Genomic DNA, 26,136 nt, shown 5'->3' with positions numbered 1-26,136 from the left:
CCATCTGTTTATGTCATCTTTGATTTCTTTCATCAGTGTCTTATAGTTTTCTGTGTACAGTTCTTTTGTCTCCTTAGGTAGGTTTATTCCTAGATATTTTATTCTTTTTGTTACAATGGTGAATGGGAATGATCCCTTTATTTCTCTTGCTGATTTTTCATTGTTAGTATATACAAATACAAGCGATTTTATTGTATTGATTTTGTTTCCTGCAACTTTGCTAAATGCACTATTTAGCTATAGTAATTTTCTGATAGTGTCTTTAGGGTTTCCTATGTATACTATGATGTCATCTGCAAATAGTGGGAGCTTTACTTCTTCTTTTCCAACCTGGATTTCTTTGATTCCTTTTTCTTCTCTGATTGCTGTACCTAAGGCTTAAAAAATATGAATAATAGTGGTGAGAGTGGACACACTTTTCTTGTTCCTGATACTACGGGAAATGCTTTCAGTTTTTCACCATTGAGAATCATTCATCGTAGAGATAGGTTCCTTCTGTACTCATTTTTAGAAGAGTTTTAATCGTAAATGAGTGCTGAATTTTGTCAAAGACTTTTTCTACATCTATTGAGATGATCATATGGTTTTTATCTTTCAATTTGTTAATATGGTGTATCACATTGATTGATGTGCATATGTTGAAGAATCCTTGCATCCCTGGAATAAACCCAATTTGATCATGGTGCATGAGCTTTTTAATGTGTTCTTGAATTCTGTTTGGTAGAGTTTTTTTCAGGAGTTTTGCATCTATGTTCATCAGTGATATTGGTCTGTAGTTTTTTGTGTGTGTGTGTTGTCTTTGTCTGGTTTTGGTATCAGGGTGATGGTGGCCTCGAAGAATGAGTTTGGAAGTGTTCCTTCTTCTGGAATTTTTTGAAAGAATTTTAGAAGGATAGGCATTAGCTCTTCTCTAACATTTGCTGGAATTCACCTGTGAGGCCATCTGGTCCTGGGCTTCTGTTTTTTGGGAGATTTTGGATCACAGTTTTGATTTCAGTGCTTGTAATTGGGTTGTTCATAATTTCTTTCTGGTTCATTCTTGGAAGATTGAACTTTTCAAAGAATCTGTCCCATTTCTTCCAGGTTATCCATTTTATTGCCATATATTTGTTCATAATAGTCTCTTACAGTCCTTTGTATTTCTGCATTGTCTGTTGTAACCTCTCCTTTTACATTTCTAATTTTGTTGATTTGATTCTTCTCTCTTCAGTTCTTGATGAGTCTGGCTAAAGGTTTGTCAACTTTGTTTATCTTCTCAAAGAACCAGCTTTAAGTTTTATTAATCATTACTGTTGTTTCTTTCATTTCTTTTTCATTTACTTCTGCTCTGATCTTTATTATTTCTTTCCTTCTGCTATTTTTGGGTGATTTTTTGTTTGTTTGTTCGTGTTCGGTTGTATTAGGTGTAACGTTAGGTTGTCTATACGATGTTTTTGTTTCTTGAGGTAGGATTGTATTGCTATAAACTTTGCTCTTAGAACTGCTTTTGCTGCATCCCATAGGTTTAGAGTTGTCATGTTTTCATTGTCGTTTGTTTCTATGAATGTTTTGATTTCCCTTTTGATTTCTTTAGTAACCTGTTGCTTATTTAGAAATGTATTGTTTAATCTCCATGTGTTTGTGTTTTTTACAGTATTTTTCATGTAATTGAAATCTAGTCTCATAGCATTGTGGTCAGAGAAGACACTTGATATGATTTCAGTTTTCTTAAATATACTGAGGTTTGATTTGTGACCCAAGATGTGGTCTATCCTGGAGAATGTTTTGTGTGCACTTGAGAAGAAGGTGTATTCTTCTGCATTTGGATGGAAGGTCCCGAAGATATCAATGAGGTCCATCTCGTCTAATGTATCATTTAAGACTTGTGTTTCCTTATTAATTTTCTGTTTTGATGATCTGTCCATTGGTGTAAGTGGAGTGTTAAAGTCTCCTACTTTATTGTGTTACTGTCAGTTTCTCCTTTTTTGTCTGTTTGTGTTTGTCTTATGTATTGAGGTATTCCTATGTTGGGTGCATAGATATTTACAATTGTTATGTCTTCCTCTTAGATTGATCCCTTAATCTATCTGTAGTGTTTTTTCTTATCTCTTGTAATATTCTTTAAGGACTGCTTTGTCTTATACAAGGATTGCTACTCCAGCTTTCTTTTTTTTACATTTGCATGGAATATATTTTTCCATCCTCTCACTTTCAGTCTATATATGTCTTTAGGTCTGAAGTGGGTTTCTTGTAGACAGCATATATTTGGGTCTTGTTTTTATATCCATTCAGCCAGTCTGTGTCTTTTGGTTGGAGTATTTAATCCATTGACTTTTAAAGTAATTGTTAATATATATGTTCCTATTGGCATTTTCTTAATTGTTTGGGGTTTGTTTTTGTGGATCCTTTTCTTCTCTTATATTTCCTGACTATGTAAGTATATGTTTAATATATGTTGTAAAACCGGTTTGGTGGTACTGAATTCTCTTAACTTTTACTTGTCTGAAAAGTTTTTGATTTCCCCATCAATTTTGAATGATATCCTTGCCAGATAGAGTGATCTTGGTTGTCGATTTTTCCTTCTTAGTACTTTAAATATATCCTGCCATTCTCTTCTGGCCTGCAGAGTTTCTGCTGAAAGATCAGCTGTTAAAACATATGGGGTTTTACTTCTTTGTTACTTGTTGCTTCTCCCTTGCTGCTTTTAATATTCTTTCCTTGTGTTTAATCATTTTTAGTTTGATTAGTATGTGTCTATGTGTGTTTCTCCTTTGTTTATCCTGTATAGAACTCTTTGCACCTCTTGAATTGGATTGACTATTTCCTTTTCCATGTAGGGGAAATTTTCCACTGTAGTCTCTTCAAAAATTTTCTCATCCCATTTATTTATTTTTCTCTTCTTCTAGGACTCCTATAATTTGAATATTGGTGCATTTGATATTGTCCCAGAAATTTCTGCGACTATCCTCAGTTCTTTTCATTCTTTTTACTTTATTCTGCTCTTCAGAAGTTATTTCCACCATTTTATCTTACAGCTCACTGATCCATCCTTCTTCTTCAGATGTTCTGCTATTGATTCCTTCTAAAGTGTTTTTAATTTCAGTAATTGTGTAGTTTGTATGTTTATTCTTTAATTCTTCTGGGTCTTTGTTAATTGATTCTTGCATTTTCTCCATTCTGTTTTCAAGGGTTTTGATCATCTTTACTAGCATTATTCTGAATTCTTTTTCAGGTAGATTGCCTATTTCCTCTTCATTTATTTGGACTTCTGTGTTTCTAGTTGGTTCCTTCATTTGTGCAGTATTTCTCTGCCTTTTCATTTTGTTTTTTTTAACTTACTGTGTTTGAGGTCTCCTTCGCCCAGGCTTCAAGGTTGAATTCTTTCTTTGGTTTGGTTTCTGCCGTCCTAAGGTTCGTGCAGTGGTTTGTTTAAGCTTAGTATAGGGTGAAATTTGCACTGTTTTTTTTTTTTTTTTTCTGATGGGCAAGGCTGAGTGATGTGGTAATCCTGTCTGCTGATGATTGGGTTTGTATTGTTTGTTGTTTGGATCAGGCGTCCTGCACAGAATGCTACTGGTGGTTGGGTGATGCTGGTCCTTGTATTCAAGTGGTTTCCTTTCTGGGAGTTCTCACTATTTGATGCTCCCTAGGGTTAGGAGTTCTCTGGTAGTCTAGGGTCTTGGAGTCAGTGCTCCCACTTCAAAGGCGCAGGGCTTGATCTCTGGCCAGGAACAGAGATTCCATAGGTGTTTTTTTTATGGTGCTAAATGGTATTAGAACAAATACCAAAAATGATAAACCAAAGATGAACCCCACACAAATGCCAGTTACAAAATCAAGGAAAGATTAATTAACATAATGGAATATACACATATACATATACACGCATAAGCAAAATCAAAAACATTCTAGTAGAAATAAAGTATAATAGATTGACCTGATGAACAAAGGAAACTAAAAATGATATCTACCAGTTAAGAACAAAACTAACTAAAGCACAAACTGGGCAACAAAACTAAAGCAAGGTACCACCTGGGGAATAAAGAAATGAGAACAAAACTAACAAATATGGTGAGATAAAAAACAGAAATGCAAATTTAAACAGGTAGATAAAAAAGATTTATATATATATTAAAGATTAAGTTCAAGGGGAAAAGAACAGTAGGAAAGGCAAACAAAGGAATAAATGTAGAAAAGATAATAGGTTTAAAAAATTTTTTTTAACTACAAAAAGCAGAAAAAAAGAAGAAAAAGAAAACACCACAAAACTGCAAAAGGCCAATGTAGACCCAGAGGTTTATAACAGCAATAAAAAAGTGTGATTAAGTGTGATTGGAAAAATCTCAAAAGCTTAATTAGATTTCATAGTGCTAATAAAATTCACAACTACAATAGAGGGAGGAAAAAAAAGGGGGGTGGGGGAATCCAAAAGAAACTACAGAGCTAATCAAAGTATAGGAATAATAAATGTCTTCATTGAATATCTGCTGTCAGCGTCCTCTCCCTCACTGGGAGTCACAGTTCACCTCACCTCTCCAAGATGCCCTCAACATTGCTCTGGTCTCTGAACCTGCTGTGGGGCAGCTCAGACTCTCATTTGGTCCTACTTCTGTGTGTTCTTGCTCAAATGTTCACAGCTGTCAGAACTAGTGCGTTTTCTTTTGTGGGAGCTCTCAATGACCTTTTTTATATTCCATAGGCACAGAATCTGCCTAGTTGATCATGTGGATTTAGTCTGCAGCTTATACAGCTGGTGGGAAGGTTTTAGGTCTTCTGCCTTAGCCAGACTTTCCCCTGGGTTTCAATTGTGGTTTTATTTCCACCGCTGCATGTGGGTCTTCCACTGGGGTTTGCTCCTGAAGCTGCCCTGGAGGACTTGGGCTTGCCCCTGTGAGGGCCAGGTGTGGAGGTGTTACAGCTGCTTGGGTCTTAGGGGTTCTGACATTCCCAAGTACTTGGGGAGCTGGTGTGTAGGGCAGCAGGAATATAGTGCTCTAGAAGGGTATGACAACCAGTATAGGCCAACACACTCCAGTATTCTCACTTGGAGAACCCCCCTGACAGAGAAGCCTGGCAGGCCACAGTCCACAGGGTCAAAAAGAGTTGGATACAACCAAAGCAATCCCCTGTTCATAGATGCAAGACTTTTTTTTTTCCTGTGGCAGCTCTGCCTGTTAAGGGTTGAGCGTGAAGGTGGCTCATCTGCTTAGGTCCCGCGGACCTTGGCAGCGCCAAATGTGCAAGGACATGGACTGCCTCAGCCACAGGAGTTATGGCCCTATCACAGTCTTTTTTCGAGCCTCTGGTAGCTGGTGATCGAAGGCCTCTTTAGATATTCTTTCTCTGTAGCTCCATCCATTCATGCATTTAGAGGGCTCTCTTGCCTAGGGTCCTTCTCTGTTGTTCTACACATCAAGCACATCAAGGGGCCCCCTGGGTGGGGTCCTACTCTATAGTTTGGTGCATCAGTCACTGAAAGGAGCACACTGGGTGGGGTCCTACTCTGTAGTTCAGTGCATCAGGCACTTGATGGGCCAGCCTCTCTATTGTTCTGTGCCAGTGCTGACGTGTGGGGAGAGAGGGCTGTGGTGATGGCTCCACCCTCTAGGCGTAACTCACCAGTATCACCTTGCATCCATGGCTGCCTGGCTCTCCTCCACAGGCATTTACCACCACACACTCCTCCCTCACGGCCCCTCAGCCTGTGTCTCTGCCGTCAACAGCAGCCCTTGCCCTGGGGTTGTTCCACGATCCCTAAACTCCAACTCCCAGTTGCTGCGCCTTCCAGGGGACCTGTGTCCCTGTCCAGGGTATATGTGGCTGCAGCAAGGACAGTCAGATTCTCATTCCATTTAGGCTGCCACAGATGAGCTGCCTCACTCTCAGCCTCCTCTGACCCAGCCAATTGCCCTGATGTGGGGATCGGACCCCTGCTTCAGTTCCCAACCTGCCGAGGACAGATCCGGTTCTACTGACACTCCTGTTTTTCCCCCTAGTTCCTTCATCCTACTGAGTTTTGTGTGGTTCTATATATTCTTTTCCATTGGTCAAGTACTCCTGTCTGCTTTCAGCTTGTGTACTGCAAGTACTTCTGTGTCTGAAGGTATATTCCTGATGTATCCGTGGAGAGAGATGTATGCCACATCCACCTACTCCTCCACCATCTTGTTCCTTCTGGAATTTAATATAAATTTTTAGTGCTTTTTAGAATATGTGTGGTTACCCCTAATACATAGGTTTGGCACATAAAAATTTGTTTTTACAACCACCAACCATAGTCTTTCTCTACTATTCTGAAATTAACCAGAAGAATGTTTCAATATTATTTTAATACTGAAAAATAGTGGAAGTGAAAATTTGTAAATATTACAATTTTTGCTATCCACAAAACTGAAGGAATGTGGTAAGTCAGTACATTAGGATTATATGTAATTACTTCATGGCAATTAGAGGGGGAAAAGGTGGAAGTAGGTAGAGATTTCCTCTTCCTGGGCTCTAAAATCACTGCAGATGGTGACTGCAGCCTTGAAATCAGAAGACGTTTGCTTCTTGGAAAGAAAGTGGTGACAAACCTAGACAGTGTGTTGAAAAGCAGAGACATCACCCTGCTGGAAAAGGTCCGTATAGTCAAGGCTATGGTCTTCCCAGTGATCACGTACAGTTGTGAGAGCTAGACCATAAAGAAGACAGAGCAGCAAATAACTGATGCTTTCAAACTGTGGTGCTGGAAAAGACTCCTGAGAGTCCCTTGGACAGCAAGGAAATCAAACCAGTCAATCTTAAGGGAAATCATCCCTGAATCCTCTTCAGAAGGACTGGTGCTGAAGCTCAAAACTCCAGTATTTGGTTATCTGATGTGCACAGCAGACTCACTGGAAAAAGCCCCTCATGCTGGGAAAGATTGAGGGCAGAAGTAAAAGAGGGTGTTAGAGGATGAGATGGCTGGATGGCATCACCAATGCAATGGACATGAACTTGGGCAAATTTTAGGAGATGGTGAGGGACAGGGAGGCTGGTGTGCTGCAGTCCATGAGGTTGCAAAGAGTTTGACATGACTAGGCAACTGAACAACAACAATTAAACGTTTCCCCATCTTTTTTAAATACAGGACCACCAAAAGCAGGGCATATGTGCTTCAAGTTAATTCATTGATATGCGCTTAGGTACATTCACTATGTTGTATGGGACTGCAGAGAGGCTGTTTCCCTGAAATAGCTATGTTGTTCAGTTGCTAAGTCATGTCCAACTTTTTATGACCCCATAGACTGCAGCATGCCAGCTCCTCTGTCCTCCACTATTTCTCAGAGTTTGATCAAATTCATGTCCATTGAGTCAGTGATGCTATCTAACCATCTCATCCTCTGCAGCCCCCTTTTCCTTTTGCCTTCAATCTTCCCAGCATCTGGATCTTTTCCAGTGAGTTGGCTCTTCCCATCAAGTGCCCAAACTATTGGAGCTTCATCCTCAGCATCAGTCCCTCCAGTGAGTATTCAGGGTTGATTTCCTTTAGAATTGGCTGGTTTGATCTCCTTGCAGTCCAAGGGACTCTGAAGAGTTTTCTCCAGCACCACATTTCTAAAGCATCAATTCTTCAGTGCCCAGCCTTCTTTATGACACAACTTACATCCGTATATGACTACAGAAAAACCATAGCATTGACTATACGGACCTTTGACAGCAAAGTGATGTCTCTGCTTTTTAATATGCTGTCTAGGGTTGTCATAGCTTTCCTTCCAAGGAGCAAGTGTGTTTTAATTTCATGGCTACAGTCACTGCAGTGATTTTGGAGCCCAAGAAAATAAAATCTCTCACTGTTTCCACTTTTTCCCCTTTTATTTGCTGTGAAGTGATGGGACTGGATGGCTTGATCTTAGTTTTTTTAATGTTGAGTTTCAGGCCAACTTTTTCACTCTTATCAAGAGGCTCTTTAGTCCCTCTTTGGTTTCCTAGCGTTAGAGTGGTATCATCTGCATATCTGAGGTTGTTGATATTTCTCCTAGAAGTCTTGATTCCAGCTTGTGATTCATCCAGCTCAGCATTTCTCATGACATACTTGGCATATAAATTAAATGAGCAAGGTGACAATATACAGCCTTCACGTACTCGTTTCCCAATTTGGAACCAGTCAGTTGTTCCACGTCCGATTCTTACTTTGCTTCTCGACTTGCATACAGGTTTCTTGGGAGACAGGTAAGGTGATCTGGTATTCCCATCTCTTTAAGAATTTTCCACAGTTTGCTGTTTTCCACACAATCAAAGGCTTTAGAATAGTCAGTGAAGCAGAAGTAGATGTTTTTCTGGAAGTCCCTTGCTTTCTCTATGATTCACCGGGTATTGGCCATTTGATCTCTTATTCCTCTGCCTTTTCTGATCCCAGCTTGAACATCTGGAAGTTCTTGATACATGGACTGCTGAAGCCTCGCTTGAAGAATTTTAAGCATAACCTTGCAAGCATGTGAAATGAGTGCAATTGTATGGTAGTTAGAACATTATTTGACATTGCTCTTCTTTGGGATTGAAATGAAAACTGACCTTTTCTAGTCCTGTGGCCACTGCTCAGTTTTCCAAATTTGCTGATGTACTGAGACAAAGACTTCTTATCTCTCCTTGCTATTTTTTGCATTCAGTTGGGTATATCTCTATCTTTCTCCCTTTCTCCCTTGCCTTTCGCTTCTCTCCTTTCCTCAGCTGTTTGTAAAGCCTTCTCAGACAACCACTTTGCCTTCTTGCATTTCTTTTTCTTTTGAGATGGTTTTGGTCATTGACTCCTATACAATGTTGCAAATCTCCATCCATAGTTCTGTAGTCACTCTCTCAGATCTGTTGAATCTATTCATCATCTTCATTGTATAATCATAAGGGATTTGATTTAGATCTTACCTGAATTGCTCAGTGGTTTTCCCTACTTTCTTCAGTTTAAGCCTGAATTTTACAATAAGGAGATGATGATCTGAGCCACAGTCAGCTCTAGGTCTTGTTTTTGCTGAGTGTGTAAAGCTTCTCCATCTTTGGCTGCAAAGAATATAATCAATCTGATTTCGGTATTGACATGGTAAAATCCATGTGTGGAGTCATCCCTTATATTGTTGGAAGAGGGTGTTTGTTATGACCAGTGCGTTCTTTTGGCTAAAGTCTGTTAGCCTTTGACCTGCTTCATTTTGTACTCCAAGGCCAAACTTGCCTGTTACTCCAGATATCTCTTGACTTCCTACTTTTGCATTCCAGTCCCCTATAATGAAAAGGACATATCTTTTTGGTGTTACTTCTAGAAGGTCTTGTAAGTCTTCAGAGAACTGTTTGACTCCAGCTTCTTCAGCATTAGTGGTTGGGGCATAGACTTGGGTTACTGTGATGTTGGAATGGTTTGCCTTGAAAATGAACTGAGATCATTTTATTGTTTTTATGATTGCACACAAGTACTGCGTCTTGGACTCGTTTGTTGACTATGAGGGCTACTCCATTTCTTCTAAGGGATTCTTGCCCACAGTAGTAGATATAATGATCATCTGAATTAAATTCACCCATTCCTGTCCATTTTAGTTTACTGATAATTAAAATGTCGATTTTCACGCTTCCATCTTGTGCTTGACCACGTCCAACTTGACTCATAAACATAACATTCCAGGTTCCTATGCAGTATTGTTCTTTACAGCATCAGACTTTCTTTGATCACCAGATACACACACAGCTAAGTGTCATTCCTGTTTTGTCCAACCCACTTAATCCTTTCTGCAGCTGTTCATACTTGCCCTCTGATCTTCCCCAGTAGCATATTACATTCCTTCCGACTTGGGGGGCTCATCTTCTGGTGTCATATCTTTTTGCCTTTTCATACTGCTCGTGAGGTTATCCAGGCAAGAACACTGAAGGGGTTTGCCATTCCCTCCTCCAGTGGATCACGTTCTGTCAGAACTCTTCACTATGACCCGTCCATGTTGGATGGCCCTGCAGGGCATGGCTCATAGCTTCATAGAGTTATGCAAGCCCCTTTACGACAAGGCTGGGATCCATGAAGGGGCTATATGTTGTTTTAAAGCATGGTAGGCCACGTGGAACACTCTTCTGTGATAACTCTGTCCGGAAGAGAAATGAGAATGCCACAAAATTGTTTTCCCAAAATACTAGAACTGATATACCTCATAGGAGTACATTCAGGTAAACGCCTTTTACTTTTTAACTGTATCAGTCAGTGTAAATTATGTTAACCTTTCAAGTTGCTTATGTTTTTTGTTGCTGTTTTTTTTTTTAATATTAACTCTGGTTAGTTAGCCCAAGATTCATCTTTTATCTTATCCCCTTTCAGTCTGTCTCACCTAACTTTTTTAGCAGAGTGGTGGCTCAGACGGTAAAGAATCTGCCTGCAGTGTGGGAGACCTGAGTTCAATTCCTGGGTTAGGAAGGTTCCCTGGAGAAGGGAATAGCAACCCACTCCGGTGTTCTTGCCTAGAGAATTCCATGGATAGAGGAGGCTGGCGGGCTGTATAGTCCATGGGGTTGCAAAGACTCGGACATGACTGAGTGACTAACACATTTTATATTTGTTAAAATCATATTTAAATCAATCCAACTTTGTGAAACTGTTAACTCCCACAAATTGGACTACAAGGAGGTCAAAGCAGTCAATCCTAAAGGAAATCAACCCTGAATATTCACTGGAAGGAGTGCAGCTGAAACTCTAATGCTCTGGCCACCTGATAACAAAGAACCAACTCATTGTAAAAGACCTTGATGCTGGAAAACATTGAAGGCAGGTGGAAAATGGGGCAACAGAGGATGAGATGGTTCAGTGGCATCACTGACTCAATGGACATGAGTTTGAGCAAACTCCAGGATATAGTGGAGGAGAGTGCAGCCTGACGTGCTGCAGTCCATGGGGTCGAAGAGTTAGTAACTGAACAACAACAAGCAACACATAAACAGATTTTTTGGGAGGAGGCTGAAGGCCCTGAGCCCAAGTCAGTTTGGGAAGCCCTCGAAGCTTCACTCCTTTTAGAGCTGCATCAGTACTGTGTGGTTCCCAAGGTCTCAGGTCAAGTGGGCTGCAATTGGAGGTTCTTGGCCACCACCAATGGGCTTTTCCACAGAGCTTGCATCAAATATCTGTGCTTATATGATGTCTAATGATTGTCCCCTTTGCTTTGCAGACGGTCTTTCTTACTAGCTTGATGAGATCATTAGGGAATAAGAACACTGTTCTCCTTGGTTTGGGCTTCCAGATGTTCCAGTTAGCCTGGTACGGTTTTGGATCTCAAGCATGGTAAGTCTCTCTGATAGAGTCTCATGACAGATTTATCTTTTAGAGGAGCTTGAATTAGTTGAGCGTTCATGCAAAAGAAGCAGGACTTATTTTACTAGCAAAGTGTATTCAACATTTCAAAAACTCTTTAGACTTAGTTTGAGGAAGGGTATAGCTAGATAATCCCGCATTATTCAGACAGATTGCCTTCACCTCAGCAAGCTTTCAGTAAGATGCTACTTAACTAAATATAAGTATCTCTTTCTCCAACCCTCCAAAAAAAGTTTCATGCCTAATTGTTAAACACATTTGTCAGTTTTTGGTGACAGCACATATAGTCAAAAACAAAATAAGAAAACAAGGAAATATGTCTGATTATGGCAGGATTTACTGCTATAATTAGCTGAGTGACATTGGACAGTGACATAATCTTTATAATATAATATAATCTTAGATAAACACTAAGATCTCCTCCAAAAGCTTCTGTACCCAGAGACAGTTATTACTTCTAACAATTAGATTCCTGTTAATAAGAAAGCGAGTCAAATTAAGCCCTGTGGAATAAGAAAAGATAAAAAAAAGTGAATGCTATTTTGTTGTGAGGCAAGTTCCCTTATGTGCCTATTAGCAAATACTACAGTTCATATCTTCATTTAAAATGTTTCACTTGGTCCTTATTTTACAACCAGAAATGAATGACACAGGTTAGAACTTGAAATGCTTTAGGTGGTTAGTGGTAGATTCTTCTTGCTCTTGGAAACCTTAATTTCAGTCCTATGAACTTTGGTTCAACAGCTAATTCTATCAACCTAAAGTGTTTTTCCTTTTAAAAGTAAGGTTATTCTTGTCATCCCCAAGACAGTCTGGCCAAACAGGTTTTTAGCTCAATTGGCACTGGACTTTGCTCACACTCACGCTTAATACTAACACACACATAAGTTCAAAGGAACATAGGTTCCTTTCATTGAGACAAAGGTCTAAAGGAAGCAGACTTGGAAATCTGCAAGATGTCATCCTGAACTTCAGGTCTCCATTTTTTTCTGTTGGTTGCACACAACACTTTACTGAGGGTAGAAAACTGAGCAGCCTAAGGGCAGTTTGGAGGTGAGCCTTTGAAAAGTACAAAGAAAAAAGTGGAAAATTGGTGAGAAAAAATGTGGATTTATAGAAACAAGAAATCCTTTTGAATTTCATTGAGCTTGCATTTAAAGGTGGCAGTAGAGAAACCAGGAAGAAAAACATATTTTGACAGGTAAGATAAAGAAACGAAACTTTCCCAGCTCATGAAGTGATCAGTATTAGTATTAACAGTGTGCTGTGTAACTTTCTAGGTTTTTAAAAAAAAAAAATTTTTTCAAAGAGAAAAAAATAAATACAACTTAGTGCAAGACACAGACAGCATTTTGTGCTTTTGCCGCTTGTACTCTGAATAGCGCTCTCATTGGGGCTAGCCTGCCCCCTGACCACAGCCTGACCTGTCATTGCAGGATGATGTGGGCAGCAGGGATTGTGGCCGCCATGTCCAGCATTACGTTCCCAGCAGTCAGTACTCTCGTCTCTCAGAATGCAGAGTCAGATCAGCAAGGTGAGGTCACTGTCCCCCTCACTGTTTCTTTCCCTCAGTGGAGATGTACCTGCCAGAAGCATGAGCATCTCTGACCCTCTTTCCATATCAGCATAGAAACAGGTTACAGCTGTGTGGTCCCTGCTGAACAATCATACTTCTTTACTTTGACAAATAGGAAAATTCTCTTTTCCTTCCTGCTTTGATTTTATACTCATATTTTTGAAATCTGCACACAGCAAGTCAGAATACTTAGAAATACAGCTATCTAATTTCTCTCTTCAGTTTTGACTCTCCTTTTATGTTACCATCATAATTTACTAGACTATACTCATATTTTAACAAATATCTGTTAAATAATGATAGACTAGCTAGAAAAACAGTGAGTTCTTTATTTAATCACTGTAATCACTGAAGTTTCTTCAATGTGGAATCACTCAAAGTCCATTATTTACTCAGTTTAGAAGATGATTCTTTGAGCAGATAAAGAGCAGATCAATCTGTGTAGTTCTTGATAATTGGATGCAGAGTGAGAGGCAAAAGTAAGATGACTGTGTAGAGTAGCACCGTAAGTGTCTAGACTCTTCATCCTTCTTGTGCCTCTGGATTCCGTATCAGGTACTTCTTACTGCTGAAATTAATTATTTTCCTTCTCCATCACTTAATGGTTTACCTGACTATAGTTAGAAAATAGTGAATTTTAGAAGAAAAAAAATTTTGCCTTAGAAATCTTTAAAAAGTTTCAATAAAAAAAAAAACTAGATTGGAAAATATAGTTCATTGGTTGCACTTATTTTTTCACATTGGAAATTAGCCATTTTATTCATATCTACTTTTTTAATTTTTTTTTTTTTTTTTACAACAGATCCATGCTGGTTATCTTTGGTTTTTTTTTTTGGCTGTTTTTTTTTTTTTTTTTTTTTAATAAATTTATTTATTTTAGTTGGGGGCTAATTACTTTACAATATTGTAATAGTTTTTGCCATACATTGACATGAATCAGCCATGGGTTTACATGTGTTCCCCTTCTATTTTAAATATAACAGTATCATTTGAAGACCTCAAATCTGTGTGTTACCCTGGTTATGGTCATTTAGTTGACTGCATCCTTGGGAGATGTTGTGGTTCAAGTAAAGGCATGAGCTATCTGTGAAGGATGGGCATTGCCTTGGCTCTAAGAGACTCTTATCTTGCCTCTCAGGGCATGAATTTGCTTTGGCTTTTTTTATGCTTACATGTATTAATACAGATGTTTCTAAATGTCAGCATATAAACTTATTAGAACACAGTATATTAGGTTGAATTGTATTTGACTATTTTTGACTTACAGAAACATACATTCAAGCTAATTTTTTACCTTCCACATGAAACACCAGAGATCCCTAGAAATTGACACTTCTGGGATTTTTCAGTACAGGTGTACTTGGAGTACAGTGATGACTGTGAGGAATAGAATCTGTCAGAAGGTGCTGGAAGCACACAGATTCAGGACCCCTGTGGACTGACCCTTGGGCAGAGGTACAAGAGGCAAAGGACAGATTTTTATTGTAAAAGCACCATTAAATAAGTAGAAGAGGAAAATCTCAATCTGCAAAAAAGTAGAAATTGCCTGTAAATTGAGAATATTAAATTGTTCATTTTATCGTTCCCTGTTTATAGGAAGATGTGTTGTTCAGGGGGAATTCAGCCTCAAAGGGATTTTAGAAACATCGGTGTCATTTCATATCCTTACAGATCTTAGGACAGGTAGTGAGGACAGCATTATAAGGGCATAGAAAAGGACAAGGAAACATTTGTACAATGAATGGATATCAGTATGATGAGTACTCAGTCCAGCTTAATCAGTATTTTATAGTTTGAAAGAAAGGGCTCTGAAGTCTCCAATCTTGAGACGCTTTTTCTGAGAAGACTGGCTCCCTTCTCTTTGTTCTGGCTTAGGAGTTGCCCAGGGTATCATAACTGGAATAAGAGGACTCTGTAATGGACTGGGGCCAGCCTTGTATGGCTTCATATTCTACATGTTCCATGTGGAACTGACTGAGTTGGAACCAGAATTGATTTCTAACAATGCTGCCCTACAGGTAATTTGGTAATAAGCCTAGTTTTTAACAATTGTATCTGATTAGAGCAAAAACTTATGACATTAAATTTGGAAAGTGTTCTTATTTTTATAATATTACTAAATATTTGACAGTAGTAAGTGTTGTGTTCATTGCTTCTTGGGACTAGGGAGGGATCATTTCAGTGATAATGTCTTATGTAAAATATTTTTCTTGCCTTTGTTCAGATTCTGTTTTCACCTACATAATTTCTCTGGTTAGAATGCTGTCCTCTGGTGAAACTCAGGCCAAATAAAAGATAAATGACCTAAACTTCCAGCTACAAATTGAGCTAAAGTGCTTTGTCTACCTTTTATTTGCTGTTATTTCCCTCCTTCCAATCTATGTTTAATATAGATTTCTGTACAAAACTGGAGTTAATGTTCTTACGTGTACAGACTGCATGATCTCAGGTCACAGGGCAAGATTAGAGAGACCAGCTGTGCTGACATGTTTGGTTAAGCTGTCGGAAAGTGGTGCACAAAGCAGTGATCAGCTGCCCTCCATGATATTCCAGACACCAGGCTTTGTTAGGATTTGCCATGACAGTTAATGAACATTTGCTAATGAGAAAATAACTCACTTTTCTGTGGTGTGGTTTTTATTTTTTTATTTTTATTTTTTGGTTTATCTAGTACTAATTTTAGTTTGAAAGGCTAACCAAATTCTTCATCTTCATTTGTTTCCACACCCACCAGGGAGCTGTCATCCCAGGCCCACCATTTTTGTTTGGGGTGTGTATAGTTCTTATGTCTTTGCTGGTTGCTGTATTCATCCCTGAGTACAGTAAAGGCAGTGGAATTCAAAAACACAGCAACAGTATCAGTGGCAGCGTGGCCAACACTCCAGAACGTGGCAGTGATGAGGACATTGAGCCACTGCTGCAGGACAGCAGCATCTGGGAGCTTTCTTCCCTCGAAGAGCCTGGGAATCAGTGCACTGAGCTATAAATTCTGCAGAAAGGATTCTGTGGCTGCCGTCTCTGAGAGCCATGGGGGAGCCACACCACATGGAGACTTCGTGGTGCTGGAGGGGAGATACTAGTGGCATCCTTCAGGGCTGAGTTTGAGAAGTAACCACCTCCATCCCTCTGTCTTCCTCCCCTTCCTCCTCCTGTTCCTTTTCCACCATTCTTTTCCTTTTCCTTTCGTTATACATTAGAACTAATTAAGATTTGAAATATTATACTTTTCTGCAAATAATATGCAACTCTCAAAGTTATCTGGGATCCACATTCAGAAACTCAAATAGAAGAAGTCATCTGTGGTAGAAATGATGGCTTTCCTTTAATAATGTCAGTGTAGGAATCATCATGTCCTTTTCAAAAGGTGCAAGATTGTAATACAACTGCCATCTCTGACAAAATTTAGGATAAAAAATCCCGTATTTTCTCCTCTCCTGTTTCTCTGAACTTTGTGCACTTATCCCATAGCGGTTTATGAGTGGCTGCTTCAGGAGTCACTCAGTATCAGGGATCTGTTGCCTTTGTTCTAAGGTCAGCAAAAATCTAGTCTTACTCTCCTTTCCTTCTCTGCTTCCTATTCTTGGCTAGAATGAAATTCAGCATATACACCTCTGAATAGTAACAGTACTGATTAGTATTATTTAATACCTTTACCAGATGAAGGAAAAAATTTTAATAAATCTAAATCATGAAGAACTAGCAGTTCAGATTCCTAGACCTAATGTCTTCGTGATTACCATGGATGGTAAAATCCATGGTGATTTTACAAAAGAAAAACATACATCAAGCATTCTGATGGCAACATAGAAATTGGAGGGTGCTTAGAAGAAGGTTTTCAACAATGTAAACATTCCTAAGTGAAGGTGAAAGTAACTGGATACCAGTGGAGTTTATATCCAAGTTTAGACTGGTGTAATGTTTTATTACTATTCACTCCCACCTACATATCCTGTGTCCTGCTTTTCAGTGTTTCTCATTCATCACATCCCTACCTTAACTGTTTATGTAGGCATTTGTTTTCAGTCTTTGTTTTCATCTGTTATCTGCCTTTTGAATCTCATAGGAATATGCACAGCAAATCCCTTTCTAAAATATGGGTATAAGAAGCTCAGTTTCACAAGTGTCTTGCTAATTTTTCAAGATGTTTTATGGACAAAGAAAACTTGACAGATTTATGTGTGTTTTGCTGCACGAGTAAGTGGAGCATTAACTAGGGCCCGTCTTTAACATAGCACTCCTTTAAAAGTTTTATAGGTATGAAATATATGTAGCTATATCATAAGGAGTTTTCATTTTTTTTGATGGGGTGCTATGTAAATCTTGTATTTATAAATATAATGAAAGTATTGACAGAAAAAATATATATACAACTTTTATAAAGGATTGTGTACTGACTGAATACATTTAGAAGAAAATATATTTTGAAACCTGTTCTGCTATGAACGAAGATAACATATCTTTTTTTACTATGCTGTTGGTTTTTAAGTTAAGCTTCCTAATGCATAATAAATTTGCAATGGATACTTTTATGTCTTTTGTAGTTCTTTAAAGCAAATGGTACCATTGCTCTTTAGGTTCTCCTTTGGGTGACTTTCAGCTAAAATAAGTTTTAACGGTGGGGCTGAGCTGTGTGCACAGCCTTCCTTCTCCCGCACCCCACACTCACCTGCCGTTTTTTTGGCAGCCCCTCCCCCTTCTCTGCGCCCTTGCTGGTGGGCCTGAGGCCAGCCCCCCTGTTACCATGGAGCCCCTTGTGACTCAGTGGGTTCCAGGTTCCGGGCTCCAGGGAGACGTGCTGGAGGCAGAGCCTTCGTGCCATTTCTTCTTGAGACACCGGTGCTGGTGGACATAGTGTGGGAGCAGTGGTCATAGTGTGAGAGCTGTGTGTGTGAGAGTGGGGTGGTCGTAGTGTGAATAGTGGTGGTCGTTTTGTGAGATCGGTGGTGATAGCTCGGGTGCTGAGGCATCTGATTGTGAATCAGCAGTTGCCCCCTAGTGGGGGGCTGCCCCCATCCGCGAGGATGGGTCGCAGAAAGACCCGCCTTTGGGGGCTTTTCCAGTGCTGCAACCCCAAGGCAAAGGCCAAGAGGAGGAAGAACTTGGCCTCGGCCCAAGTCCTGGAAGCAGAGTGGCCTGAGGTGAGAGCAGCCGGGGGCTGGGCCCGTCACATTGACCCTCAGCCGGCAAAGCGTTGGCTTTGTGTTTCATTTTGTTAGCACAGTTGTGGGCCCTGCCGGCCAGGGCGTTTGGCCTTAGTGAGCAGGATGGACCCCAGCAGGTAGACCTTGTAAGAGGTTGTGCAGGTGCTGCGTGGAGGATGGGCGGGGGCCCCACAAGAAGGGAAACACTGGCTGGAGAAGTCACTGGGGCACGTGGACTGAGCTATAGAGTCAGTCTTTGAAGCAGAAAGGCTAAGCCCCTTAACATCTCCCCTCTTCCAAAGAAGGGATATACTGGCTGGAGGAGTCTCTGGGGCATGTGGATCGAGCTAGAGAGTCAGTCCTTGAAGCAGAAATGCTAAGCCCCTTAACGTCTCCATCTTACAAAGCACACACCAGTGTGTCCAGTATTTTAATGACTGGTACCTACTGGTTTACGTGTATAACATACACCCTTATAGCTTCACATGTCTACTATATGCCTCTTTCAAGAGTTGGGCACTGTTCTGGGTGCTGAATACTTAGTATGTAGTAGGGGATACATAGCCCAGGATTTTTGTATTTCTGCAAAGAAAAACAGAAGAATGAAAGACTCCGTGTGGTTTACTTTGAGCAAGTTCACCAGGTGGACGGCCCCGTGTGCACACAAATTGTGGTAAAATACATATAACGTGAATTTAACATTTTAACCAGTTTAACTGGGTGACTTCAGTGGAGTCAGGCTAACAGATGGCCTTGGGGTGCCATAGGTTTCCCAGAGGAACACTCCACAGCCTGGTGGCCTTGTAGACCTTACCTTTGTTCTTCACTCTCCCCAGTGGTTCTAGGTCACTTGTCTGGGTGTCATTTAAGAATCTCTTTATCCACTTTGTTGTTCGGATTTGTGTTTAGGAAAGTTTCTCAGACGTCCCTGGGTCTTGAGAAGGCAGGCTTGGATTCCGGGTTTTCCCCTGCCGCGTGCCTGCCAGGTCGAGGTGGAGGCTGCAGGCCAGTCTGAGTTGTGGTGGTCTGTGTGATCTTTGGGTCAGGGGACCCCCTCTTCTCTGGAGGGGCAAGGAGATCCTTTGCGTGGAGCCTGGAGAGACTTGACAGGGTCAGTCTTCAGCAGCTCGCTCTCTTTTTAATTTGTGTTTGCATTTAGTTACTTACTCATTTCACTGTCTTCTAGGAGTTTATAGAACTTACTAAAGAACTAGATGTATGCAGGGAGCAGCTTCTTGAAAGAGAAGAAGAAATCGCTGAGCTGAAAGCCGAAAGGAACAACACCAGGGTCAGTAGGGGGATTGTCACGTGTTGACATTTGCCCTGCGGGGATCACCACTGGGCTCCATGTTGCTGTCTTTAAACTCGGTCTGGTTTTCAAGTCATTTTTCACATCTTCCCACTGAGCAGACCAAGGTGGATCAGTTCGGGGTTCTCATACCTTGCTTCAAATTTATGATGAGAGCTAATGTAATTTTAGTACATTTGAGGGGGGAGTTCTCTTAACTTACATTTTTGTCCATGCTCCACTTTGTGTGGGATCTTAGTTCCCCGACCAGGGATTAAAACCTATGTCCCCTGCCGAACTGTGGAGTCTTAACTACTGGGCCACTGGGGAAGTCCACTCTAACTTTAGACTGAACTGGCGGGATTCCGACTTGCCTTAGCGTGGTTTCGGCTTTAGCGTGCGGCTGAGAGGAGTTATCGGCCCTGAATTCAAGAATGAGGTTGACGGTGCTCCTTTGGCCCCACCCTGCAGCTGCTGCTGGAGCACCTGGAGTACCTGGTTTCCCGATACATGCCGTCCCTCCGCACGTCCCCAGCCGGCATGACCAGCGAGGTGGAGGTGCTCAGGGCACTGAAGTCACTCTTCGAGCACCACGAGGCCCTGGGCGAGAAGGTACCAGCCACCTGGCCGTCCTGGATTTGTACACTTGCTGCCTTATTAGGTGGATGATGCACGTATTTATGTAACTAGTTGACTTTTGAGCTTCTTGAATTTTTGTAAATACATTTTTTCTGTACGAAGTCAGAGTTTTATATGGTTAAAAAGCGTTGCCTGCGTACGTGCTCAGTCATGTCCGAGTCCTTGTGACCCTGTGGACTGTAGCCCACCACACTCCTGACTCCTGAGGTCCTGACTTCATGCCAGATACCTTTCCTCCTGGAATTCTTGCAATAACAGGGTAGTTTAGTATACTTTTTGTTTGCTGTTTGGGTTTATTATGTAGAAAAGAAGCTTGGTAAACCGAGTTACCAGACAGAAGTTAAGACAGATGGGTGCCAGTCATGGCAAATGTGACATTTGAAGTAGGCACGTTTCTGCTCAAGTCTGAGAAAAGGGCCCTGTCTAGGAGTTTAATTTTGAGGACGCTACCTTTATGTGTGATTTGAAACTTAGGATTTAGTCCAACTGTTTTACTGTTAAGTGTGTCGGAGTGTTGCATGATAATGACTTACCTTTTCTACTCTGCAATGCCCGGTGTAGGCCATGGCCCAGAAGGCGGACATGGAGGAGAGAATCACTACCCTTGAGAAATGCTACCTCACCGCACAGCGTGAAGCCACCTCTGTGCACGACCTCAGTGATAAACTTGAAAATGAAATCGCAAATGAGGATTCTATGCATCGACGGGTAATGGCTTTTACTGAACTGTGTCTGGCTTTTATAGTAGTGAATTCCTGAGGCAGGAAGGTAAAGACCTTTTCATGTAACTCCCACGTTGGAAATCAAGTCCCAGTGTAAAGGTCTTATGCCCCTAAAATACTGCATTCAAAAGTGTGGATGTACATCATGGTAAAAAAGCGGTACTGGAAGGAAATCCATTTTTTAAAAATTGGAGGTGACTGCAGCTTACAGGTTTGAATTATTTGGGATTCGGTGTAGCCATTTTGTGGAATTCCACGCCTGAGTCTTTGGTTTTACTTGAACGTGAATCTGTTGTCTTGTTAGCGTTTTTACTGAAAGAGCAGAGAGCAGCAGGGAACTTCACGGCAGCCTGTTGGGAACTGGGGTCACTGTGACAAAAGGCAGGGTTAGAGCTCCAGTCTGATTAAAGTTTGTACTTCCTGTGGTTTGGTGAGGCTTACTCCCTCCTGTTCCGTGCTGTCCCTCCGTGCCCCTGCCCATGCTGCTCAGTCCACAAACGAGCGCAGACGCGGGGGTCATGCTGCCCATCTGAGATGGGAGTGCTCCCTGAGTGTCAGATAGTCCCCGCTTCTGTGTCATCCCTACGTTAATTTCCCTCCAGTTTTGTCCTGTGTTCTATGTGTCCCCGGGACACTTCAGCTCCGAGTCACTGCTGCTCAAGAGTTCAGTCAGCAAGTCAAATCCTAGCAGGATAGAGACCTAGAAAAATCCCATTCTCGTTGAAGAGATGGCTTAAATAGCTCTGCAGTGAACACAGCTTTAAGTCTTTATTCATACATTTGTTGAAGACGTCACAGCGGGGCACGTGCAGACCCAGGGCCCCACTCCCAGCTCGCCGTCCCCAGAAGCCGGCGGGTGAAAGGCCGCGTCCCGGAGACGTGACGCTGCTTGGGGCATCGTCCCCACAGCCAGCCAGCCAGCCAGGCACACTGTCCTTCTGGCAGGAAAGGCGTGGCCCCACGCTGCCAGTGGGCACTGGCTGGGCACGGAGAAGCTGGCCGGGCCTGTGCTGGCGCGGCTGCGGGAGCATTGCCCGGAGCTCAGTGAGCGGCTGAGGGCCGGTCGCGGGAGGCTGGCGGTGGGAGGTGCTGGCAGACCCCCCAGAGCAGCGTCACTAACAGCCGCAAGGGGAGCGCCCTTCTGCCTGTAATCTTCCTCTCAAGGTTGGTTTCTTCTCTGCCTTGGCATCTCTGCTGTCTGTCCCCGGTCGGCCTCGTAGTCTGACCTTTTGTCTTCCAGAAGCTCTCCCATAAGGAGGCTAAACTGTTGGAACTTAACTTCCAGCTTAGGAAGGTAGAACGCAGGCCCTCATGTGTCCTGTGCTTGCCGCTGCCTGCTGCCTGTGCTGGCTCGCCACAGGCAGTCCGAGGACAGGGCGAAGCGGCCAAGGTTGTGGGGCCCGGGGCGGGGGGGTGCACGTCTCCTCTCATGAGCCGGTCACCAGCACCCTCCGTCACCCACGTGTCACACGCGAAGCTGTGCAGGCTGTGTGAGCCGGCATGCGGGCGTGCCCCCCGCGGACCCGGGGCCAGTGGTCCGCCCAGAGCATGGCCCGCTTGCTGCCCCTGCGGTCACAGCCCGCGTGCCGTCAGGACAGAGTCGTTGCGAGCGTTACTGACGCTGTTCTTGGCCAGCAGGCGGAAGAGAGACACGGCAACATCGAGGAGAGGCTGCGCCAGTTGGAGGCCCAACTGGAGGAGAAGGACAAGGAGCTGCAGCCGGTGCGTGTGCTGACGGGGAGGCTGGGTCTGGGCCGGGGAGGCTGCGTGTGGGCCGGAGACGCAGCTTGGGCGGGGGCTGGTGCTGCCATTCTCCACTGCTCCCGTCTCTGCCGTCGAGTGGGTGCGTGTGTGGCCCCACATGCTGATCCGGGCACCTACCTCCTCGGGAGCAGGGCCAGAGGTGGTCGCCCGTAGGCGGTGGGCAGGGGCCAGGGCATCCCCACGTTCAAGGAGGCTGCTAGTTGCTCTGACCAGCCAGTCCGGCGAGCTGCTCGGGATACAGGTGGACCTCCCGACTGCCCCTCAAACAAACCTGAGGGTGCCAGCCTGGGGCCCATGAAACTGAAGACATGGTGCCCAGGTGTGGAGCTGCTTGCCTCAGACGTGGCACTGGAGTGCCATGTGCCAAACTGCTGGTCCAGACAGGGTGTGTGTGTAGGATGGCTGCTCCTAGGCAGGAAGCGCGTCAGGAAAGGGCGATGGTGGAGGCTCTCATCAGCGAGTCCTGGGAGAGGTTTCCTGGAAGGGTTGGCCATACGGCCATACAGACCATCCAGAAAATGGAGGGGAATCCCAGGTCCAGCCTCAGGGGTCAGTACTGTCCCCACCATACCTTTGTTCTTGGGCCTGGACTGCAGAGCCTCATACGCGGGCTCCCGGGGGGCAGTGGTTCTGACTCCCATCAGGAGACCCGTGGTGAGGCTCCCTCCCCGCTTAGGCAGAGAGCTCAGTGTCTCCCGATCAGGAGTGTACTTCCTTACTTTCAGAACTGCTGCTCAGAGGCTGTTGAGATCAGGATGCTGTTTATGACTAAGCCAATTCAAAGTCAACTTTTGTTTTGCTTTAAAAATATTTGAATGCCGATGCCTTATTGTGGAAGCTGTGACAGGTTTTATTTCCTTGGGCACAAAACATCACTGCAGACGGTGACTGCAGTCATGAGATTCAAAAAAATGCTTGCTCCCTGGAAAGTGATGACAAACCTAGACAGCATATTAAAAAGCAGAGACATCACTTTGCCGACAAAGGTCCATAGAGTCAAAGCTGTCGTTTTTCCAGTAGTCACGTATGAATGTGACAGTTGCACCACGAAGAAGGCTGAACACTGAAGAATTGATGCTTTCGAATTGTGTTGCTGGAGAAGCCTCTGTTTTAACAGACAATATTTAACAGAAAAGACCCTGTTTTTTAAGATTTTACGATGGAAAATTTCAAACATGCACAAACATGGATGCAGTAGGATAATAAATACCCATGACCCATCCATCAGCCTCAGCAATTTCTAACACAAGGCCAGTCTCAAATATATCATTCTTGTGTCTTCTCTCCATTTTTTTTTATACAGTAGGTCCTAAAACAGCTTTCTAAACCATGAAATTGATGCTCATTTTATAAAACACAGACTTGCCAACTTTGTTATTACATTTAAAAATTGCTTGAGGTAATTATTTCGTTTTTTCATATGAATTTTCATATTGGAAAAGACCCTGATGCTGGGAAAGATTGAAGGCAGGAAGAGAGTGGATGACAGAGAATGAGATGGTTGGATGGCATCACCCACTCAATGGACATGAGCTTGAGCAAGTTCTGGGGGTTGGTGATGGACAGGGAAGCCTGACATGCTGCAGTCCGTGGGGTCGCACAGTCAGACACGACTGAGCAAGTGAACTGAATTGAATATGAATTATCATTGGAAGCAAAGCTATGACCAACCTAGAGAGCATATTAAAAAGCAGAGACATTACTTTGCCATCAATGCAACACCTAGTTAAAGCTATGGTTTTTGCAGTAGTCATGTATGGATGTGAGAGTTGGACCGTAGAGGAGACTGAGCATCAAAGAATCGATGCTTTTGAACTGAGGTGTTGGAGAAGACCCTTGAGAGTCCCCTGGACTTCATTGAGATCAAACCAATCAATCCTAAAGAAAATCAGTCCTGAATATTCATTGGAAGGACTGATGCTGAAGCTGAAGCTTCAATACTTTGGCCACCTGATGTAAAGAACTGACTCATTGGAAAAGACCCTGATGCTGGGAAAGAGCGAAGGCAGAAGGAGTAGGTGCGATAGAGGACGAGATGGTTGGATGGCATCACTGACTCGATGGATGTAAGTTTGGACGTGAGGTTGAGCAACTTCTGGGAGATAGTGAAGGACAGGGAAGCCTAGGGTGTTGCGGTCCATGGGGTCACAAAGAGTCGAGTGACTCGGAAACTTGGCCCGTTTGACTTGTTTTACCCCATGAGGAAGTGAAGTGGGGTGTAGAGGAATGAATGTGAGCTCCATGGAAACACTTGAAAGCAGTGAGAGGAACGAGGGCAATAGAGTGAGTCCTGTTCCCCCGACCCGAGCCCCCGCCCCAAGTCCAGCTTCTCTCTACAGACTTCATCGTTGTTCATGGCTTGCCATGATACCTCCAGAAGCTTTTCTACACCTGAGATGTAACTTCTTATTCATTATGGTTTATAAGGGTTACTGTTGTTCTGAGTGTTTATTTATATTTGCTCTGGGACGCTTAGAGTACATTTCCTCAGAATTAAAATGTTCAGAGTAGATAACAACTAAAGTAACCTGTTATGCACATTTTGGTGCAAGTCATTTTACATCCGGAAAGCAAGCGGTGCAGGCTGTGTCATTTGCTCTCTCCTAGGACCAGCTGATTAAAAACCTGGAAACCCTGAGAGCCGAAGTGGACCAGATGATCCTGGGAGGGGCTCCTCTCCACCACGGGTAGGGCCCTCCCCCGGACAGCTCCCCTCAGCACTGTTGAGTGTGACAAGGGCCTGTTTGGAGTGTGGACAGTATGACTGGGTGTCGCTCATGGTCGCACCTCAAGGAGCCTGTAGCTTCATGGCCAGCGAGAGGGAAGGGACAAGCATCGTTCCTCAGGGTCGAACTTGGTACCAGGGAGAGTGGTGGTCACAGTATTGACAAAACTCAAAACCACAGGCGGAGGTTTGGAAGTGGGGGGCGGCCCAGTTGATATATGGGTGTATTCATTTGAGGGACCTGACAGACTGTGACACTGATGTTTCCTTAAAGTCGCAGAAGGTTAATGACCTGTAGTCTTTTCTACGTGAATGGAGACTGAGACATGACTTGCCGTTGGCTGCGGTGGGAGGAATCACCTGGCTTGTGAATGAGGCGAGCAGATTACTGAGCATCCTGATTTTTTCTTCCTCGTTGTTGTAGCGGCAGTAATTCTTATTAAGTATTTAAATGTTTCTTTGGCTTCTGCATGGAAAATGGTCACAAGTAAGAGAGAAACTTTAGCAAAGGTTATTAAAGTGCTTTAACTGGTAACATTCATTCATATGTAGGAAACCGACTGCTGCTTGAATCCCGATTTAGGAGACAGTTTGGAGCCCACACGCATATTTCTGTGTTTGTGTGCTTAGGGGATGCTCGCGGTCCAGGGCCCCTGCCCAGCCTTCTTCTAGAGTAAGGGGATATCATTTGAACGAAGGCAGAGCCAGAAAGGCTGGTGCAAGGGAGGGGTGTGTCCAGGAGGCAGCTCTCAAGGGCTCATGCAGGGACTTGGCAGCACAGGGAGGCCTTGGAACAGGGCTTGCGGGCAGTGTGGACTGGGTAGGGGGCACTATGCTGGCTCAGGAGGGAGGGAGTGGGGACAGAAAAGCTGGCTCACAGTCAGGGCAGGCTCGGCGTATTTGGCAGGACCTCCCAGTGGAAATGGTCACCTTGTCTCTGAGACCTTCTCCCGGAGGAAAGAGCCTTGGGTGAAGAGGGAGAGAGAGATGGAGGCTGCACTCCACGAGGGGACTG

At 43.1% G+C, this 26,136-nt stretch overlaps 1 protein-coding gene, 1 long non-coding RNA gene and 1 pseudogene across 5 annotated transcripts in view; 2 read left to right on the top strand and 1 right to left on the bottom strand.

Annotated features, from left to right (window-relative positions):
* Window positions 1-17,371, top strand: part of LOC145507292 (solute carrier family 71 member 2-like) — a 95,858-nt pseudogene extending 78,487 nt beyond the window's left edge. Inside the window, exons 10-13 of the transcript XR_014054749.1 lie at window positions 11,124-11,236; window positions 12,703-12,800; window positions 14,718-14,860; window positions 15,577-17,371. The product of XR_014054749.1 is annotated as a solute carrier family 71 member 2-like (transcript). The remainder of the gene's footprint in view (window positions 1-11,123; window positions 11,237-12,702; window positions 12,801-14,717; window positions 14,861-15,576) is intronic.
* Window positions 13,152-17,717, bottom strand: LOC145507330 (uncharacterized). Its single transcript, XR_014054780.1, has 2 exons — window positions 17,509-17,717; window positions 13,152-13,456 (listed from the first exon to the last, which is right to left on the bottom strand). It is a non-coding gene; the product is annotated as an uncharacterized LOC145507330 (long non-coding RNA).
* LOC145507275 (liprin-alpha-1-like) overlaps window positions 17,365-26,136 on the top strand; it is a 26,986-nt gene continuing 18,214 nt past the window's right edge. For 2 of the 3 annotated variants that reach the window (XM_081493506.1, XM_081493514.1), the window contains exons 1-6: window positions 17,365-17,980; window positions 19,170-19,271; window positions 19,743-19,883; window positions 20,472-20,618; window positions 22,271-22,354; window positions 25,004-25,083. In XM_081493506.1, coding sequence (XP_081349632.1) covers window positions 17,864-17,980; window positions 19,170-19,271; window positions 19,743-19,883; window positions 20,472-20,618; window positions 22,271-22,354; window positions 25,004-25,083 — 671 coding nt within the window. In that variant the 5' untranslated portion in view covers window positions 17,365-17,863. Of the gene's footprint in view, window positions 17,981-19,169; window positions 19,272-19,742; window positions 19,884-20,471; window positions 20,619-22,267; window positions 22,355-25,003; window positions 25,084-26,136 lie in introns of all 3 variants that reach the window. The other variant, XM_081493497.1, reaches the window with a different exon arrangement.

This window comes from Giraffa tippelskirchi, chromosome 1 (assembly GCF_054371585.1).
Source record: "Giraffa tippelskirchi isolate mGirTip1 chromosome 1, T2T-mGirTip1v1.2.pri, whole genome shotgun sequence".
NCBI lineage: Eukaryota > Metazoa > Chordata > Mammalia > Artiodactyla > Giraffidae > Giraffa > Giraffa tippelskirchi.
This window is presented reverse-complemented; position numbering and strand designations above follow the sequence as displayed.